This window comes from Lucilia sericata, unplaced genomic scaffold (assembly GCF_015586225.1).
Source record: "Lucilia sericata isolate MDLA Ls3-8-SP2 unplaced genomic scaffold, ASM1558622v1 Contig000067F_arrow, whole genome shotgun sequence".
Lineage (NCBI taxonomy): Eukaryota > Metazoa > Arthropoda > Insecta > Diptera > Calliphoridae > Lucilia > Lucilia sericata.
In genome coordinates, this window is record NW_023994101.1 from 727,367 (window position 1) to 750,145 (window position 22,779).

The 22,779-nt window shown below is 30.2% G+C and overlaps 1 protein-coding gene across 2 annotated transcripts in view; it reads right to left on the minus strand.

Moving 5' to 3' along the window:
* Window positions 1-22,779, minus strand: part of LOC119616323 (protein madd-4) — a 123,605-nt gene that overhangs the window by 26,762 nt on the left and 74,064 nt on the right. For both annotated transcript variants that reach the window (XM_037972679.1, XM_037972680.1), the window contains exons 7-14: window positions 18,681-18,810; window positions 16,984-17,086; window positions 15,248-15,343; window positions 12,252-12,440; window positions 11,726-11,958; window positions 5,746-6,914; window positions 5,094-5,163; window positions 2,422-2,530 (exon numbers count right to left, since the gene is read on the minus strand). In XM_037972679.1, coding sequence (XP_037828607.1) covers window positions 2,422-2,530; window positions 5,094-5,163; window positions 5,746-6,914; window positions 11,726-11,958; window positions 12,252-12,440; window positions 15,248-15,343; window positions 16,984-17,086; window positions 18,681-18,810 — 2,099 coding nt within the window. The remainder of the gene's footprint in view (window positions 1-2,421; window positions 2,531-5,093; window positions 5,164-5,745; window positions 6,915-11,725; window positions 11,959-12,251; window positions 12,441-15,247; window positions 15,344-16,983; window positions 17,087-18,680; window positions 18,811-22,779) is intronic.

Genomic DNA, 22,779 nt, shown 5'->3' on the forward strand with positions numbered 1-22,779 from the left:
AGTCGATTGAGTAGTAGTTAATGTACAATTCCATTGCATGGCTTAAGTTCTGCTTTATGAGACAGTTTAAGGACTAGTCTTTTACTGGCCTATAGAAGAGTCTATTGACAGGTCCATGGACTAGTCTATGGACTAGTTTATAGACTATAGGCATGTCTATGAACAAGTGTATTCTAATACCATACCTTCCATTTCTGATGCTTGATATCAAAGGAATTACATTTTGTGTCATACGTTCGTGGCGTATGATTAATACATATTCATTGCTTTTTATTTAACATTAAGTATACGCACCATTAACAGTAAATTTTAACAAAAATTATCTCTGTAACAATTTTCACACATAGAAAAGTCTATATATGAAACTAGAGTTCATTTGTAGTAATTCTGTTCTTTCGTTGTGAAACAGTCAGTTAGTTTCATATATTCGGGGCGTATGATGTATATCTCTTCAATGTTTTTATTAAATATTAAGTATACGCACCATTGGCAGTAACATTTAAAATAAATTAAAGATATGACCAAGAAACAAATTAAGAACGGAAATCATACAAAATCAAGCTATGTTTTACTTTTAACTGTGTTTTACTAAGAAGTTTGATATATTTATTTGAAACCTAAAACTGGAAAATACTTTATTTGCTAATAAAACTGTTTGAGAATTTTAGAAACTTTTAAGATTTTGAAATTAAGAAAATTTGGGGAATAATTTAATAATTAAATATTTTAATATGTAATTTAATAAATCCTATTATTGTACAGTCTAAAGCAATTTTCACTTTTAATTACTGACTGAAAAGGGTTAATATAGTATGCTTTGTATTGTTCACAGATTTACACTGTTGTTACAATTTCCTCAACCATAAAGAGCAATTTTCACATCACGCCCAAAGTTTTTTTTTTCTTGCGGAAAAAGTTAGCACACAATTGTGGACAATTTTAAGACATGGTCTAGTAATTAAAAACCAAACTAAACAATAGTTACTTTAGAAAACTTTTTATTGCCTACAGTTTATAAAGGTTTTTTGTTATGGCAGCTTTTATTTTTAAAGTTAATGAAAAGAGTACTTTTATAAGTAAAATTAGAGTATGGAAAATTGTATTAAAGTTTCAGTTCAGCCAGAGATAATAAAGTTTAGTTTAAAGCTGGAAAATTTAAATATATTTTTTCAAAATATGTCATTGAATAATTTAGAACAAAAAAACATTATGAACAAATTATTTTCAATTTTATAATTTCAAATTATCTGCAAGTTACTTGTTTTAAAAATAATATCATTTTTTTAGAAACTACTCAAGAGTTACAAACACAATTTGTAAAATTTAATAGAATTATGTGTAATAAGCAATTTTGAATAAATTTTAAGGAAAATACAGAAAAAAAAACGGAAAAAGAAAAAAGTGTATAGAGAAGAGATAACAATGTTAATTTTGTGGAAAATTACACTAAAAATGGTTTTTATATGCTTCACAGAGATGGCAAATGAAGTTTTAAAACTAAACCATTCACATATAAGAATGGTACTTTTTCTTTTATAAACCATTCACATGTACAAATAGAACTTTCTCTTTTATAATGGTATCTAAAATATAGCTCCTTTATCAATCTAAATTTATGGTTAAACCAAATTTAAAATTTTGTTTGTAAAGGATGTACCAAATAAAGTATATTTGTAGCAACATGTTCCATCTCTGAAATGAGCAAACCAAAAAAAAAAAAACTATTATGCATGTTTATGTATTTAGGACGAGTCTGTATGACTACATTTTGATGAGATACGAATCATTTCTATTCTGTTGTGTGTCCTTCTTACACAACTAAAGCAGTTATCATACAGTTAGTTTTTTTGTCATTCAAAAAATCTTCTCATATTAAATTTTTGGCAAAAAGGAAACCAAAAAAAAAAAAAAAAGATTTTTTCTCAATTGTGTGCATTACGTGCAGTATAAATGAGAAAAACAAAAAGAAATATTTTTGGTAAAATACTACCACACACGAAATTTAGAATGTATTAGAAGAAATCAAAATCTAATATTTTCAAATAAAAGCGCATAAAAAAACAAAAGAAACACATTTAACAAAATACTTCATACAGAATTTTTAAATATTTTTCCAACTTGTTTGACGACAACAGTACTTGAGTAGAAATTTGTTGGTACAGCAAATAGTAGACCAGAAATTGTTTTCCAAATAAAAATACACAAAGAATAAATATATCAGCATCTAAATATAGTTATCACAATCATCATGATGATCCTCATCATTTACAAGTTGTTGAACAGAAAATAATATCAACAGATTCACATGACAATGTTTTACACATATCAAAGTTCTCAAATAAAGATTTTATCCTTTACTTTTGCTATACATACGTTATTAGAAATTTTTATGTAATGTGTATTGTATCACAACTGACTTACCTCATCGCCCATTATACTGCTATCCGCATGCTGTTGCACAACATCTGACTTTGGACGACGGCTACGTTCTCTGGCATTTTGTTGTTGTTTACGACGTGTGGTTTGTGTGCTGCAATGGAGGACAAAAAAGCAACGTAAAACGAAATGAGATTTAAGCTAAATAAATAACAACACACACAAGATTTAGTAGAAATAACCCAGTGAAAACTTGCATTACTAGATAAGGGTTTTAAATGCTAAAGTATTGGTTCCTTAACGCATTTTAACTAAATAAGCGCTTTCAAGGAAAGAGTTGAAAAATCATTGTAAATAGGAAGAAATAGGCTTAGGTTTTCTTTGAATTCTAAAATATCGTTCAATTTTTATTTTGTGGCGAAAACTCTAGAACTGAAATTGTAATACATAATAAAATCTCTTATAAAAAACCAGGTTTGTAAACAGATTTAACTTAGTATAATAAAAACAATCCAAGGATGTAAGGATGTGCAGTCGTACATATTACATCCTTACAGTCCTTACGCTTACAGTTGCCCCGAAGTAAAATAAATGTGGTCAAGTGATGTTGTTATATTGTCTGTTAAATCATTGGTTATAAAGTGGTCATTTACACACAAATATATATGCAAGAACTAGTAGTATGTTTTCTATTTTTTCTTCATCAATTTAGTCATTCACATATAAAGACTTGTTTATTCATTTATCAAGGTAAAATGAAAATAATTGTTTTTTTTTCTTTCAGCAAGTCAAATGAAAAGTGCAACTAGAAATATGTGAAACTTATTTTAGATTTTTTTTTTTTTTAAGAAATAAAATAAATCTCAACAAAGTTTTATTTACACTAAACCTGCACATTGATGACAGAACTCGACTAGAATTTGTTTGAAAATGGCTTTATAGTTATTTGTAAAACATGTGAAGGTCCCTTTTATGGGACCCTAAACTTTAGATTTACCTTTACTTTATTTCATTTTACGACGATTACTACGTTTAATGGAATGTTGGATTTGAATTTGATTACAAAATAACACATTGCAACGATAATCGGATCATTACTCTGAATCAACTCAATTTCCAATCGGGGAAAGAACAACAGCAAAACAACTTTTAATAAAAATAGAATAGTTTCAACAACAATAATATCGACAGCGATTATTCTAAGTCGCCCGTCTGTATGCCTAACCATGTGAATTTTCCAAAAATGAAAAAAAATCACAATTTTTTAGATAACTCGATGAAATTTGGATCATGTATTAGATTTGCCCCAATCAAACGAATCTGGATTGAAATCATTACATTATTTCAGAGGATCCTTAGAATAGAGATTTGGGCCAATAATTATAATAGAGTGCAAGTTAGAGGATGAAACATGGGTCTTTAACATATTAGAACTGATTCCTGTTTCAAAAGGCTTTAAAATTTGCATTTCTTTATATACTGAAAAACAAAAATGTATACAAATCGGATATTAAGGGCAGATCTAATGTTTAATGAAAAAAAAACTTTTCAAAAAAAAATATTTTACTTTAGTAGTTGAGTTTAATAAAATTAAATGTCTTTATTGTTAAATACTGTTGCGTATGCAAGCATTTAAGGGGTTTAAAAAATGTCGTGTATATTTAGTTAGAGATTTTTGAATAAAATATTAGAACAATAAAGTTTAAATAAAAACTAACAATTTTGAATTTAGAACAATATAGTTATTATGCAATTAAAAAAAATCTGTAACAAACATTTACCCAATAAGAAGACGCAATACGGATTATTGCGTCACTAGATATACATAAGTGTGTAAGGCGTATATATGTAGATATATGCTTTCAATACTCAACATCACACAGTTTGTACGTTTTAACTTCATTATCAAATCTTTTCCAACCTATGATCAAGATTATTAATATTATTAATATTGTTTTTCTAAAACTGATTTTTATATGAAAAACTATCCGAAAATACCATCAGTCAAATCTTTATGAGTATATTGAAAATTTTACTATGATCATAATATATACTTGTCAACTTGAAAACTTTGAATAATTAAATTTGTTTTTGAAATCGACCACTAGAAATTACTTTATTTCTTAATTATTCACTTGTTTAAATCAAATTTTGTTACTTTTCTATTTTGTTAAAATTTCGTCTGACAACTTATTAAAATTTCATACTTTCTTTAGACTCGTCTCCATTATCTTGTATTTTATTATATTACGTAAATAGATTTAAAATTCTTTTCAAAGTTTATAATAAGTATGTTTTGTCATTTTATACAATGATTGTAGTTTTTTTCCTTCATATAATTTGGTTGTTGAAACTTGAATGCATTTTGGAATTCATATTCTAAATAGGTACGTATACAGAGAATGTTTGTATAAATTCTTAAACTGTTATTACGCATAACTTGGGATTAAAAACAAAAATTAAATATTATATTTTAAAATATTTTCTATCTCTGAACCAAAAAAAGTAAGTAAATAGTTGTAATAATGTTTATATTTCTTGAATGGAACAATTACGTTATTTGTTGAGACTTATTAGATTTCAACAGTCAGTTCAGTCAGAGAAACTGAAATAAAAACATTTTCCGGACACTCAAGTAAAGTAAAAATTAAAGAGGCTTAACATCCTATAAGCGATAACTTACGCTTACGTTCTCATCTTTACCAAGTTATACTAACCTGTTATCCGTTGCTGTCATATCTGCTGCCGTTAGCGGTTCCGTGCCACTTCTTTCTCTTACTAAACGATCTGGAAATAATAAAAATCATATTTACTTTAAGTAATTGATGTTCTATTGTGATCTAGAACTAGTATCGACAAAGAGTTTTTTTGCTCTCACGCATTAATTTGTTACTTATACATATGTAAGCTCACCCATACTTAAAAAGCAAACAAATCTAAATTCTTTGTTCTTGATAAATAATTGGCAGAAATATCTATCATGAGCTTTCTTTCTTTCATAAACATGTAAGCTCTGCCATACTTAAAAAGCAAACAAATGTAGTCAGAGAAATTGCTCTCACGCATGCATTCGTTACTCTTTGTCCTAGATCATTATTTGGCCGAAAGCTCTATCATGAGCTTTTTTGCTTTCATACATATGTACGTAAGCTTACAATTGCTTAAAAGACAAACAAATCTAGTCGAAGATCTTGTTCTCACGCATACATTTGTTACTCTTTGTTCTAGATAAGTATTTGCAGAAAGCTCTATTAAGAGCTTTCTTGCTTTCATACATTCCTAAACTCACACATGTTTAAAACACAAATATATCTCGACAGAGAGCTAATTGCCCAGATCTACATATCATTTAATCATATCCCTACTTACCAGATTCATGCCTTTCCAATTCCTCCTGCTTTTGACCTGGTTTAGCTTTGACATCTATCGTTATTTCGGCACTACTCAGGCCAGCATGACATGAATAAATACCCGCATCACGGAAAGTTATATCTAGAATACGTAAAGCTCCCTTTTTGGATACCTTAAATTTCCTAGACTTAGCCAAAGGTTTATGATCTTTACTCCACTTTATCTTAGTACGATTATAACGTTTGACAGGACACTTAATCTTCACTTGAGTACCAAAGAACACCACCCCAGCACCACCAACTTTTAAAGTGATTTTAGATTTTTTAGGATCATGTTGTATATGAGTTGTATTGCTAATTTGTATGACAGGCTTGGGATCTTCGGGTGGACAGGGCTTAACATTGCAGGGTTTCTTATCTGGTGGTTTGGCACTGGGACACATGGATTCTGGTCTTTCGATTTTGTGCTCCTGAGCCATTATTTGCTTGCATTCTACCTTACGTTCTTTGAAGCCATAACCGCAGGTATGTGAACATTTAGACCATTCGCCTACTTCCCAGCGTACTGGACAATCCAAAACATTACAATACTGACGATCTGCTGGTGGTGGCTGGGGACACATGCTATTAGGCACCACCATGGTGTTCTCTCCACCCCTGGTTACCTCATGAATACATTGCACTTCTCTGGTTTTAATACCAATACCACAAGACTTCGAACAGGGGGTATAATCAGAATAATTCCAACGAGGAGGACATGGTCTATCATTACAGGTACGCACACGAGCTTCCGGTTTTGTTTCGGGTGCACACAAAAATGGTGAAACTACACGACCATTATCCTCACGCACACAATTAATGATGAGCTCCTCCACACCACCCAAACAACTGGCACTGCAGGAGGTGTAGCCTTGTTCACGCCATACATATGTTTTGCCTGGTTCCGAGACACCCACTTTAATAGAATCACGTGGGTATTGGTCTTCATAACCATGAGATGGCAGCATGCAGGGTTCCTCCACGCAACGTTCTACCTCATCGTGTGGCTTAATGCCTTCGCATAAGGTATCATTAACAGTGGCCAAAGTGCGTGAGTATTCAAGAAATATTTTACATTTGTGAGTACGTCTACGAATGCCCTCACCACAAGTCACACTGCAGGGTGACCAATCAAGATCTTTAATATAACTGTAAATAAAGAAAAACAAACAAATTGTCATTAATATTTATAACACGAGGGGGAAATAAACAAATTTTTAAATAATTTGTTTGGATACAAATTCATTTTGCAGTTTTTATCACTTAAAGTTAAATTTAGTTTATATTTAAATAGGAAAAATTATGCCTGAAATCATTATGTATTATTTAAGTAATTTGTGTATATATTCCATCGTTTCCCCCTTATTATTGTTATTATTAAATATTATTTTCATGCCGAATTGATTTCTTCATATTGTCAGTTTTAAAAGTTTCCTTCCATAATATCTTTGTTTAAATGCCTTTCTTGGCTAAGGAAACACAGCTGGAAAACTTAAATGATTTGCAAAGCAACTAAAGAATAAAAAAACTATTTCTTTATAATATAAAGCGGCCTTATCTCCCAGACGCCTTACTGGCGCGTCTCAATGGCGACATTTTAACATCCGTTTTGGCACAAGACTATCAAATATTCTTTTTGGCCAAATACATACAATTCATGGCTTTTATTTTTTTGTTTACACAAGAAATTATATAAAGAAAATAAAGATGAAAATAATGTTGGCCTACGAGCAAATAAAAAAATAAACTTACACTTAGATTACAGGGAATCCTAGTCTCTTGTATAAAATGTTTGTTCTTTTCTGGCCTAGACAAGAGATGCTGTATAAAAATAATAATTGTATGTATAAAAAGTCCTATAAAGTTATTAAAAAAATTATTTTATCGCATTGATAAAGTTTTCTTTTTTAATTTTTTTTTTGGTTTGCGCACAATAAAATCTCTTAAGGCAAACTTGTGAGAAATTGTTTTTCCACAATTGCGGGCCATTATCCTCTTAGAAGAATAATTTGAAACTTAAAAGAGAGTGATGATTTAGTTTAAAGTGGTTAAGTAGTAAACGAATGTTATGTACCACTATACTTTAGTCTTGACTATAATTTAAACTGTAGTCGTTACTATAGACATGACTATAGACTAGACTACAGTCTTGATGATAAACTAGACTATAGTTTTTACTATAGACTTGATCATAGACTAGGCTATAGATTATAGTCTTGACTATGGACTAGACTATACTATACTTTTGACTATAGACTATATACTATAGCCTTGACCATAGACTAAACTATAGTCTTCACTATAGACTAGACTTTAGTATTGACTATAGACTAGACTATAGTTATGACTATAGACTAGAGTATAGTCTTGAGTATAGACTAAACTATAGTCTTGACTATAGGTCAGACTATAGTCTTTACTATAGACTAAGCTATAGTCTTGACTATAGACTAGGTTATAGTCTTGAATATAGATCAGACTATAGTTTTTACTATAGACTATACTGCAGCTTAGACTATAGATTATACTACAGTTCAGACTAAAGTCTAAACCAAAGATGAATTTTCCGTGTACCCCAGATATTTTACTGTTAAAAAATTACTAATCACGATTATCATTATAGTTCTGTTCAAAATCAAATGAGATCCCGAATATCTGAAGGTTTTTAATTTTCGAGAATGGGAAAAATTAGGTCACTAAATGAGTAAAGAAGGAATTAGTTAATCAGGTTTTCTAAATCTGTAATTAATTATGGATTAACTGAAGCAAAACCAAACATTGAAACCTTTATTTCTCTATTATAGGGTATCAACCATAAAGTCTGCAAAAAAAATGTTTTTTTGTCAGTTTGTGGCAGCTATAGAAAACTTTATTAGTAATCGATAATAATAAAAATATTAAACTAAACTAGTATACCAATGTCGCCAAACTAAACCATACCACAAAATAATAGCAAAAGAGAATAAAAAAAGAAAAATTACCTAAAGGCAAATTGACAAAGAAAAAAATTTTGGAAAATTTTATTTCTGCATGACTTTTAGACTGCCACAAAATTCAAATACACATAATCAAACTTCTCATACCAATTAAAAAATACAGACAGAAACACAGGTCGTATATTTCATTTTGCCATGACCATGATAAATAATAAATTGTCACTGACGCCAACAACTGACCAAAACATTTATATATATGAAACAATAGAAAATGAGTAAAAGTAACCAAATATAAACTAATTTAGGTTCATAACAAAATTCTTTCTCCCTCAACCACTTTCAACAAAATTTGGAATTGATTTTAATGTTATAAGAATAGCAGGTTGTTGGCGATAAAGGGTGGATAGAGTTAAATTATTCCATCACCCTGTATAAATAGTGAAATTCTCAATTGAGAATGCTTGATGGTATAATTAAAATCACCACACAAGTACTAATGTTGAGGTTTTCAAATGTTCATAATGCAACCAAGCGAAGAATAGAACAAAAAAATTGTTAATGTATGGTTTTTGATAAAGTGGGTTCAAATTAAGTATACGCACCCTTGTACACCCTCTGCTCGAGCACTTAATCATTTAGCGACAAGTATAAATAATTATTTGTATTTGTTGTTCATTTGTCCTAAAGTGTTTGAATGTCTGTGTGTTTTTTGTCCGCATTTTCAATTTACCAATTAACTGTATTTGAGTTGCTTTTTTGTTTGTTCCTCTTCCTGCTTTTTTTGTTACTTTTGTTGTTACTTATATTTTATGCCTTTTATTAGTCGCAAAAGTCCTTGTGTTTCTAATATTTACTAATAGAATTGTTAAATCATGAAAATTCATCCTACTAAATGCACAAGGAAATTACACAGCACGATGTTAAGACAAAAAAAAAAAAAAGAACAGGAAAGAATGAAATAATGGAAATAATGAAAAAAAAAAACACAAAGAAATTTCTACACAAAATTGTTTCCTGCACTAATTAAGTGGTAGCCAAAACAAAACACAATGAATGAATCAAAAATGTAGAAAAAAAGCAACTAAAGAAATCCTTGTTACTACACAATCTTGATAAATAGCTGTACAAACATTTTAAGAACCCCCTCCCCCTGCTCGCCCCCTATACACAAATGTATAAGTAGTCAGTCAATGAGTGACTCTTGAGGAAGAGGGTGAGTAATAATAAAGCTTATCAAGCCTACTCATCATCATCGTAGTCGTCACCGTCAACATCATCACCATCGTCATCGTCATCAAGAGCTACAATCTGAACAACATCAACAATGCCACTAAAATTACAAGCAATTAAATCCATTAACAGCACTTATTTGCCTCTTGTTATACCTCTCATAGTTACTAACACTACTACAATAACAACAACAATAACTTCATCAATTTATCTAGACGAGGTGTAGTGGTAAAGTTCTTTTAGAATGTGGAAGTCGCGAACTATATATTGTTTTTTAATTAGTAACGAAGTTTTATTCAAATTTTTATATTCAAAAAACATTATCAATCGTGTGATTTAGGGTCAAGCCCTAAAGTTTTGAATTTTTATTTTTATATGGTATCTCATAAATTATATAAATATAAAGCATATTATTTAATTTAATCGATATGGGCCTGTCCTAAGAGTAGTCGATTTTGTTGTATTCTTTATTGCTAGTTAAATTAAATTGCTGAAGGTTCCAGATATTTTGTGGATCCAAATCTTGGATCATTCTATCGAACATTCATTCGAGAATTGTGCAAATGAAATTAAACCAAATCGGTGTATGATAATTTGGACTGTTAAGACTCAAATCATAGATTTGGCTACCAAACATACGCTGTTGGTATTAACAAAATGAAACGTTCTCACGACAATTGGATCTTCGCTCCGGAACTACCCGATTCTTACTCGGCCAAAGATTGTCAACCCAATGACAGCTGTATTAACGTAAAGTTTTTTCCCCAGGAATGAACTATCGGCCACAGTCGAACAACAAAATGAAATTATATAGCGAAGTCGATATAAGAAATTAAATGTCTGATAAGGACCCTAGATATCTTAAAGAACTAAAGCTGAAATTACACTATCACACCAATTTTCATTTTCCATTTGATACTAAGATTACCACTTTATAAATTATAAATACTTTTTCGACTGCCCCCTATGCTATTACTATATTATCAGTGATACAGCTAGTCAGTCAGTTAGTCGTAATATGCGTATTTCTAGAGTATTTAAGGTGTTTTTTGTCTTGTCCTAATTATGTCTAGGAAACACTTTCTCTATTTAATATTTCAATTTAGTCCCTTTTAAGCTGTTATTTGCCTTGTAAGTACTCACAAGGTGACATTTAAGTTTATACTAGATTCATGTTTTAATTTTTTTCCTGTTTGATTGTTAGAGTCCTTTAACATTTGTTTTTACTTAATTTTCGGTTTAATGATATCAATTTGTTTGTCAAACAGTAGGGGGTAATTTACTTTTAGAAAAAAAAAAAAAAAAAATAGAAACACAAAAATAATGAACCAAAATTAAAGCTACCATAATTGACCTTTATTTAAATGTATTTTTATTTATATTTTTCTTGTAGTTTGTTAAGGTTATATTTCAAATGTAACAATTATTCTTGTCCTTATTCTTTGGTGAAGGCTCAAAAACAAGAGATTTGCGTAAATGTTGAAAATGGCCAATGTAATTAATTAATTGAAAATGAAGTCGGTGTAAGGATGTAAGTTTAATTATATTTGCAAATAAATGTAAGAAAAGTAAAAGTTTTTTTTATACAAGTTCTCAATAAATCCTTTGTAAAAGCGGTTTTGTAAAGGTCTTAATTGAATTAAATAAATGATTTATTTAAAATATAGTGTAAAGCTTTTAAATTAGTTTTAATTCATGTGTCCTTTTTCAAAATTAATTAAGGGTGTTTTTTGCAAGTGTTTCCTACTTCCCTTTATACTAAAATTTCAATTTTATATTAAATTTTGTACTTACCTTGGTTCTGAAGGCTCATGATCTCTCGAATAACCACCCGAAGTTAAACGCATTGTCCTGGGACCATCTGATTCTTCTTGATGTAAACGACTAACAGTGTGATGGGAATACATGGAAGGTTGATCATTATAGGAAGCATCATCTGATGATATATTCTCATCATCCATATCATCAGAATCTTCATCATCATCCTCTTCATCATCGTCCATGTCATCATCATCCTCCATGGGATTCTTTAAGAAAAAAAAATTTTCAACAAAATTTATTAGCAGAACTAAAAAAAGAAAATTAAAATAAATTATACTTTAAGACACTTAAACAATATTTCTTATTTATTTTATGTCATTTTGTGTTTCAATAGCATCCAACACATACACTTTCCTAAACAATAAATAATTTCCTTAAGGATGTTTATTAATTTTGAAGCTTAACAAATGACATTTGTTCGTTTGTTGTTTCTTTTTTGCTGCTGCAAACCCACCTTAAACTTAATAATGTTACAGTTACTGTTTTGGTTTAAACTTACCCGTGGGCCACTGCTACCCACAATAATGGTGCCGCCACTCATGGAGCCACCATCACATGAAATGCCTGTGGTACATTGTTGTACACTGGAGGGTTTTGTTAGAGGATCACATTTGGCGCTCAGTCTGCCATCGGGTGATTTACATTCAACGCCACGCATCTGTATGCCTTGGCCACAGGATACGGAACACTTTTGTTTTTATACCAGATGGAAGACAAAAAGAAACAGCAGAGAAAAAAGTTTTAACATGAAACGTGATGATTTTCAAAATAAATGTGTGCTCATGTTTCTTTATTCATTTTTTTTTCTCAGTACTTGTATGTATGCATTATGTAAGTAAAAAAACTGAAAGTAAATTTAAGTCTGTAACACAACTAATAGACAGACATACGTTTTTTTACATAAACGTGTGGGTGTTGTTGGGTAAGATTTTTTATTTATAACTACCTTTTAGAAAAAAAAACGAGAACGAAAAAAAGTTACAGCAGACAATGTAAATTGTGTCAGTTAGTAAGTTAGGCATTTAAGGTTTTTTGACTTTTGCATTTCTTCATTTATTTTTATCTAAATTTTCGTGTTTTTTTCACTAAAGTATTTCTGACTTTGTATTTGAACTAACAGGTATGCGTGTGTGTGTTTCTTGGGGTTATCTGCATATATTCTTGTTTTTTTATATTTAACAGAATGTATGTTTATATGTAAATAAGAAAACTTCACAAAATTATATATTAATGCAACGTGCTTGGTTGAGAAAACATTAACATATACAGACACGCATATAATTTCTTACAGTTTCCTACACACACCCACTGTCTCACGTTCATAGTCAAATTCATACTCATCTTGCTACATGTTGATGTAGACGTTAAGGTATTCATGAATTTATACATTTTATTAGTTTAGGGATGAAGTCGATTTCTTTAAAGAAAATTTAGATCTAATGTTTAACTAAGTTCCATTAACGTTAAACTTTAAAACATCAGTGTCAAAGAAAGTACTCCAGATTTCACTGTCCTCTCCACAGGCTCTACATTCTTGTGAATCCGCACGTCCAATTTTGTATAGATGTGCTCGTAATCCTGTGTGTCCACTCAGAATACGTACCATCTTACTAACCACAGAAAGGTTTTGCGTTTGTCAGGTTAACTACCTTGAGATCCCTTCCATTTAAAGCTATTACATACGCCCTTTCGATGACGACTACTCTCGAGTGGCTTAGTACCCATGTGATGTAAAACTTACCTCTGGGAGAATATTCAGTTAAAGCTTTTGCTTATTTTGTCCCCCAATTTAGATCTATCCGTGAAGAAACAGATTAATACTGGTATTTGCTCTAATGTTCCGCTTGATCAAGACATTCTATCTGGGATCAGCGTTTCTAAGCTTCCGACATATTCTGTGCCTGGTATGCGATCAGGCACGTACGAAGGTTGTGTATAAACTTCTAATGTCCAGTTTGGCCAGTTCGCCTAAAGTAAAGAGCCGTTCAGCTGTAAGCGTCGCCTCATATCATAAATATGTTTCAATGGTTGGAATAACTAGCAACGTTTCCACAGCCTTGGTTGGTAGCACCAGTTACGCTGAACTACCTGTAGTATGATATTACACTTTTTGTCCAAAGCAGTCCACCAGATTATAAAAGCATTAGCAAAAAATGGTCTAATTACACTTTTATAAAGCCAATTTGTCATTGTAGGACTAAGGCCCCATTTCATGCCTATAGTTCTCCTACATATCGCCCAGCACCGATGTGTTTAGTTGATGTTATTCTCTATGTGGTGTCTCCATTTTAATTTTTAGTCAAGAATTACACCTAAGTACTTAATTTTGTCAGTCACCGGTCCAGTAAACGTAGAAATTTTTGCATTTCTTGTGAAAAGACAGATTTCCATCTTCGCCGGGTTAACATTGAGGCCTCTCAGATTCTTAGTTCTTCCACACATGTAATTTGGATCCTTTCCCTTTAAAAGTGTAATGACATCGTCTGCATAGCAGATAGGTCTAAGTTCTTTCTCGGTTAGGAGGCTATTAATCATGGTAACCCAGACTAAAGGTGACAAAATGCCACCCTGTGGTTTTTTTGGTTTATTTAACCATGAAGAAAACATAGCTGACATATTGTCCATGTTTCATGGAAAATTTTCAATATTAAGACATTTGGTTAGTGCTAACTTTTAGTTAAACGTTAATTGTTAATGGGCGTAACTCGGTATTATCCTTTCTTAGAAATCGACTTTTGCCCCTACCCAATTTTAACAACACATCTTTATTATATTTTCTGAGTAAATTGGAAAAGAAATGTGTTGAAAAAAAATTTTTTGTTAATGTTAATCTTAATGCAAATTTCATTTCTTTCTACTTGTTTATTTTGTTGTAAGAGAGAAAAAAAAAAAACAAACAAATAATAATAACTTTTGTTCATTTAGTTGTGGAATATGTTAAGAATTTAAATAACAATGTTACTTTAACAAAAAGAGAAAAAATAATCAGCAACTTAAGATAAAAAGAAAAGAAATCGTTTTAAGAAAATGAACTTAAAACTAAGAAGAAAAACTATTCAAAAACTAAATTAGTAAAACACCATATCAGTGTGTTTTTGAATTTTTAAAGTAAAAGAGATTTTTATACGAAAATTAACCTATTAAATAAATATTAACTGCAACTAACAAAAACTAAAGTTGCAAGGAATGTATAAGTTCGACATATTCTTTAGACAAACCCAGAAGAATACTTACAGCATATTTTTTGCTCAAATTTCCAACAAAGTGTAATAATTTAAGTAGTTAAAAAGTTACAACTTACTTTTAAGCAAGAAATTTTACAAAAATAACTAAAAATAAAAATCCAGCTAAAATGTTTGACCATTATAAAAAAAGGCAACTTCAACATACAAGTACCTATTTATAAACTTTAAGAAACATAGCAAGTACTAATAATGAAAAAAGGCCTTAAATATCCCTTTAAAAAATGTGTACAAACTTAAATGAAACACTTACACCCGTCCACTCTTCAGCTTCCCACTTTGGGCACTCTTCCATAATACACTGTTCTTGTGTTGGCGGTTTTGGTAAAGGGCACATTATGTCCGCAACCTGCAATAAGTACAAGACAAGAGTACAACAAAAAATATAAGTAGGCGTTTGTTAAAAAGGGGAAAAAAACAACGAAAAAGAATTGAAAGAAAAAAAAAGCAAAACATAAAACAAACAGAAAAAAGGTACTTTTAGCTTTGAAATTAGTAAGTTGTTGTATGTTACAAGTACTAGTTGTTAAACAGTAGCAATTACAAGACGTTTTTTTTTATTCTATTTGTTATCATCATCAGCAACCACAACTGCAACAATATTATAGTCATGATTTTCTATATCATGCAGTCAACCAGCATATTAAAATGAACTGGCTCAGTACTGCAGCTATTGCCGAACATTATATAAGGGACATTTCGTAAGGCGAAGAAATGAGAGTTTATAAACGAAAGTTGGCTTTATATGGGAGCTATTGTCGTTTCTCATAAGCTTACACAATTGTTTTACAAATCAGGAATTTATAAGTTTAACTTAACCTTATGGACCGATCATTATAAAATTTCTTTTAAACAATTTCTGAATATACATACATATCGATTCCTTATCGCAAGTTGTTTTCATGTTATTTGAGTTGTAATACCGATACCGAAATTCATATTGAAAGTGATTTTCGAAAGATGGCTTTATATGAAAACTTTGTATGTCTAAATATGGACTGATTCCAAAGTGGTCTATATGATTGCGTTAAACGATATGTATTTCATATATTATTCTATAGATCAGTTTCGGGAGGTTATTAGTATGGGGCTTATATGATATAATGAACTGATTTTAAATGGTAACAATTTAGAGACCGAAATAAGCGTTTGGGTCCAATTAAATTACGTTGTCTTGGGAACGCAGACAATATAAAATCTATTCAGAAGGTGATTCTGAGTTGATCGAAACACTTAAAGCTTGATGTAGGACTATTAATTTTATCGATATGACGTTCAAATATTTTACTACTATTATAGACAAATTCTCTACTACAAAACTGCCCACATACAAGTACTTTTTCTAGGCCACTTACATAAAAACACACATTAAAAAGAGTCTACTTATATTCAAACATAAATACCAACTTGAACAAATGTGAATGTGCATACATTAGGGTGATAACCACAAACAGACTTGTAAGAGTAAGAAAGAAATTAATGAAACGAATAACTTTTAGACAACAAAAAGCTAAAATAGTTTTTATCATGTTTATGTAGAAAACCCTTAATATTTAACAATTTAAAAAAAGTTATCTCCCTAATATATGTAAGTACCATATATACTAGTACTTATTCTGCAGTAAATCCACAAAAGCAGTTAGTGTTAAATGCCCTTAAGCGACCTTCTGACAAAAACTAACAACTGCAACAAGACTACTAACTACTACTGCATTCGTATTGCTGCTACTCAACATCGTCATTTGTAAGTTCATTCATTCATAACCCGCTCCACTCTGAAATTTTGTTCAAGCTGAAGGGAGGTAACATACATTTATACAACAACATATTTAACCATGTCTAATTTTAACTTTTCATTTGCTTGTACTTTTCTTTTTCTTGTAGAAAAATGACAGAAAAAAATTATATACTTTAGTATATTTAATATAAAACTAAAAATACTAAAAGTGTGGAGAGGGTAAGAAAATTATTAAAACTAAAAAAACTTACTCTGGTTTTAATGCCGTTATTTTCCTCGGCACACACCACCATACGCTCACGTACCCCAGGACCACACAGACGACTGCATGGACTCCAGTCATCAGCTATCCATCTGAAAGCAAACGTTTGTATAGACATAAATTTAGTAGTTGTTAGTTGGTAAATGTTAGAATATGAGTTGGTGAATTTAATTAAAATTAAGGAACAAGTTAGAGTTATAAAATGTTTAAACTAAGCAAATTATCTTAATTTCGTAACAAATTAGATAGTGCGTTCCTTAGAATTGAATGCATATGGGAGTTGCAACACCATTTTTCCAAATGTTCAGAATGTCTGCTCTAATGGTTTCCCAGATAAACGAATTTTTGTATTTGATTCATATGGGAGGTATCACGCCCCTTATTTTTTTCTGCCAATATATTACACAAATGCTCTCACAGGTGTCAAAGTTGTTCAAGTAAATTTTAAGGATTTTAACTCTAACAGTTTTCCAGATATACGAATTTTTGTATTTAATTTATATGGGGGTGCCACGCCCCCTCTAGCTAATTCTTCCATTTGCATCGTGAATATTAAAACTGATACTAAAGCGGCTTCGACAACATTTGACAACTGTTTCATTTTCTCAGTTATATTAATTTAATACTTTCTTTATGTGGGAATTGACCGCCCACTACCGCCAATTCGCTCATTTTATACCCAAATGTGTCTTATGTATCTGAGTGTTGCATGTCCAAAGTTGTAGAACTAACGGTTTCCCAGATATACAATTTTTTGTATTTAGTTCATATGGGAGGTGCCACGCCTATTAGTACAAGAATCGAAACGCGAATTTCTTTGCTAATTTATAACTTTGATTTAAGGAACTCTGAGGCTTCTAGAATATGATGCACGTATTATTAATAAACAACTATGATTTATGGGCACAGAAGGCGGAAATGGGTTAAGGACACCACTTTAACAGGAAAGAAAGCATTTGTTACTATATGATGTCAATAGATATGCTTAAAGCATTCTTTGAACATTAAAAGATTTTTCCTTTTTTCATTATTTTTGTAGATTAGTTTGTAGTGTCCTTTTTCATCACATTTGACCTAATTTTCTCTTTAAAAAAAGGTAAATTAAAAATTTTTAAATTTATTTTTTTTGTCTAAAATCATCCATAAAATGTGTATGTCCTTAATTAGAATATTTAATATTTTTTTCGTTTGTCATTAAAAGTTGGTTTTTGCATGTTATTTGCAAAACTTTAATTATAGTTAAACCTGCTTCCAAACATTAAATTACATTTTGAGGTTTTGCAACCAGGAACATGGCAACACAAAAAACAACCTTAACAATAGTGAAAACCAAAGGAAATCTAAAATGTTTAAAACACTTACATTTTCCTTAACACTCCCACTCTCTTTTATAATTTTGCAATAAAACCACACAAACTAACTAATACTTTCACATGCAGGCATAAAACGTTACATATCTTAAGGTCTCTCAACGTTTAAATGTAACTCTCTTCATAGCAAGACATTAAAGCAGAGATCGGCATAAAGAGCTCATAAAGCTATTATTCTTTCATGTTTGCTTATTTCTTATGATTTTCTCATATATGTATTTCGTTTCCTAAAGGTTATGAAAGCCTATCACTGCTTTCTTAGCAGCAAGTGCAAGCTGATTTTGAAAAGTTTTAAGTATTTGTTTAAGCAACTTACCTAGGAGGACAGGTATGAGTATTACACAACTCTACGGATGGCTCCGGACGATTAGCTACATTACAGAGAGCATCATCTACTTCTGCACCAGTGACACGACTACGACATGCAACACGAGACATCTTGTAACCTTAAAATGCAAAAGGGAATAGTAAAAGAAAACACAAACACTTAGTAAAATATTTCTGCTATATACGGTGGAAAACAGATGAAATAAACAATATTTCTTTTTCTTCTTTTCTACGATTTAAATGCAAATTTAAGACAAATAAAATCAATAAAAAGAAAAAAACCCAATTTAACACCAAAAGTACAGAAAGAGTAAATCTGAAATGTTTTTAGCATTTCACAGTTCCCTGCAGGTGTTGTAAAGAAAAAGTGGCTTAAGTGGTTTATGTTAAAGTCTTCTACTACTTAGTTCAGAAGTCTTTTGTGTTAAAGACAAATCCAGCATTAACTTATTTTGGTTAAAGGTAAATATGTATGTTAAATTTTACCATCTTAATCTTTTGTATTTATGTATATAACTATATTTAATAATAAAAGCTACTTAGTGAGGGTAACTAGTTTAAATAACCTCGAGGGTAATTCAAATTTATTTAACAAAACATTCTTAAAAGTATAAGTAAAACTTTTAGACTACATAAGTTGTATTTTGCAGGAGGGTCGTAGATAAGTGAAATGCTAATGGAGATTTTGAAGAATTTAGTCAAAAATTGTTTTGAAGGTTTGTTGAGTAGTAATAAATATTATTTAAATGTTATGATGATGTTTCATTCATATTTGAGATTTTCTTAAAGAATTTTAAACAAAACATCTCCTAACTGCCAATTTAATTTTAACACGACTTAATGAAATGTTTCAGTAAAACCGTCAAAATATCTGTTAAACTTTTTAACATCCTTAAGATAAATTACCAAATTAGAAAAATACACAAAAAATTTTATTAAATAATTCAAATTGTAGTAAAAGTTTGTAAGTTCTTTTATTAAAAAATAAATTAAAAACAGAAAGTAATAATCTATGGAACGAGTTTAGTCAATAAAGTATAAAGCCAGGTACACATTGATAAAATATTTGATAAAAAACTATAAAAATATTTATATATTCTCAGTAAAAACATAGCAATAACATGTGCTTTCCCAAAAACTTACATTTCAATGACCACTACATATCACCAGCATTACTTAGAAGGAGTCTAGTAATGACTTACAAACAACTAGATACATAAGTAGTTACTTTTTAGCCTTGGCAAACGGAAAATATTATATAAGTATAAGTGTGAGCTTACGTTGGTGTGAATTTATTGAAGCTTATAAAAGAGCTCTTTGCCTATCACTGGTTAAAAAGAAAGCTAGAAAAAGCTTTTAATGAATCTTTTGAGATCACATTTTTTTCATCAAATATTTCATAAATGTGAAGAAATATTAAATTTATCATTAATAAACATCTAACAATATTCGTTTGGAAAATTTTGCTCTTTTATGTTCCTTCTCTCTCTAGGATTTTTGTTACTTAGAAAGCCTTTAGGGCAAAAAGAGGTTAGAAACTTTTCTTCTTTTTTTTTTAGAACTTATAAAATTTTGGTTTTTATTATTAAAGGTTTTTCGTTGTTGGCATAGAAAATAAACTCAACATGTCAATAAAACAATGAAGAGACGATAGAAGAACAAAATTTAAAATAAAAAGAGTTAAAATTTGAAATTGTTTTAAAATGCAAATTCGTTATAATAAAAATGTCGCCATAGTGATAATACCAAAGAAAAGAGTTCATTAAAATTTAAAGTTGGTAAAAAATGTTCATGTTTTATTTACAATGAAGATATCATAGAATATTATAGAATAGAAGTAGAATATTTAAAACTAAAATAAAGCAAAAATTTTAAATCTATTTAATTAAATATTTGAAACTGTTATGATTTGTAACCATTTTCTGTAGTTGTTTAGTTTTTTATATTTCCAGTCGCTGACAATATTTCGTTTTAATCCTTTGTCTGCCATGACAGTATAAATATGCGTTCTAGACACTTCGAATATACACATACATTTGAAATCCTTAGCTGTATCATTATTTTGTCAAAGAATTTTTACTTTAAACAAGTTGAATTTGTTACATGTAAATAAATACATACGAAATGAGACAGACACATGTTACAACTGCGAGACAGAATATATTTGAATATTTACATAAACATTTGGATTACCTAAAAAGTGTCTTATCTTAAAAATGAAGGTTTTTAAACTGAATACATCAAAATATTCCTAAGCTGTTCAGATAAGTGAACGATTGGAGAATGTAAATAACTTTATGGAGACCTAAACTTATTTCAACTAGATTAGTGTACTTTAAGCTGTTATACCATTAAAATAGTTTTTTTCAAAACATGACTTAAAAGATTCAAAGTTTTTTTTAAATATACATATATACATTTCTGTTTTAAGTCACTATTGCAGTAAAGGCGTGATATGTATGATAACAGTAAGTAATCTCTTTTAGTACAAATTCTAACCATTAATGTTAACGTTCTTGCATTATTAATGCAGCCTTTGGCAAATCGATGTTTATGTACGATATAACACTTGAAGGTAAGTGATACTTAATACACATACATTTACATATTTTACATTTGAAATACGGATATCCCAGAGAACAGAAGTTTTTGAATCATTGTAAAATTTGTTAGAGAAAAAGATGTTTGAATATCTATTTTCAGCATCTTGTCTCTAAAAAAATTCAAATGATATGAAATTATCTCAAACCTAAGTAAAAGTTTAATGAACAAAAAGGTAAACCCTAGAGCAATTTTTGTATCCTACACCGCTATAGCGGGAAGGGTATTATGCGTTTGTGCTGATGTTTGTAACACCCAAAAATATTGGTCCTGCCTTAAAGTATACCGATCGGTTCAGAATCACTTTCTAAGTCGATTTAGATATGTCCGTCCGTCTATCCGTCCGTCCATCCGTCTGTGTGTCCTAGTAACCCTTGTGCGCACTCTACAGGTGGGAATTTTCAAGATAATTTGATGAAATTTAGCACATACTCTTTTTGACCCAAGGATGAAGCTTATGTAGCCCCCATACAACCATACCACCTGAATAGAGCTTCTGATCTCATAAATATGTTAAATGTTCTTGTATAACTTCAAAAATCGGCAAAACTTAGTTTTATACAAGTCTTAATGATACTGTGGATTTTTGTAATGATCGGCCCTTATTTAACCCTATCCCCCATACAAAGTCCCTTTCAGAAAATGACTTGATGGTCAAAATTTACTTATAGACCAGAATATTATTATCATTAAAATTTAAAAGGATAGGACCATATTAACCCCCTGCCCCCATATAACCCCTCATTTAGAAAGTTTCTTTTATTTCATATGGTGTAGGGTATCACATGGTCGGCCATGCCCGACTATAAATTCTTACATGTTTTGATTTTAAATTATTCTCAAGTTGTAATCAAACTTGGTTGAAAAAGTCCTTAATTCCTAAACTTTGATCAAACTTTATGTGTTTGCTGGGCTTTAGAAATTTGTTTGTTTGTGTTTAAATGTGTTGGTGTGTATTTACTCTGAGAGGATGTGTGTCAGAATTTCTTTATTTGTATCAGTATTTAAACCTGTTTTTTAGACTTGCTACTCTGAATTTTTCTCAACAGACTTTAGTATAAAGGATTTATTTTTTTTACTTGTAACAAGTAGCTCTCGATTTCTTTATAACCTGGTATTATGTTTGCACATGTGAACATAGATGTCTGCATATGTATATGCCTATACATATGTATAAATAGATGTACATCCATACTTAGGTATATATTGATACTTGTAGGTAGGCTTTATTTCAAAGTGTGTCTACTGATTTTTTTTAAGTAAGAACAATTTTTGCAAATTGTGTTTAAATATTTCTAACGTTTTATTATTTATCGAGTTCATTGCATTCTTTATTGGTAAGTAAATCCATGAATTTATAAATTCATGTAAATATACACAAATTTGAAGTTGTCTTTACACGTTTAAAAGTTCAACATATTGTTTAAATCGACTTATTTATACACACATACATCTGATGCTTTCGATAAGTGGGCTAAACAAATGCA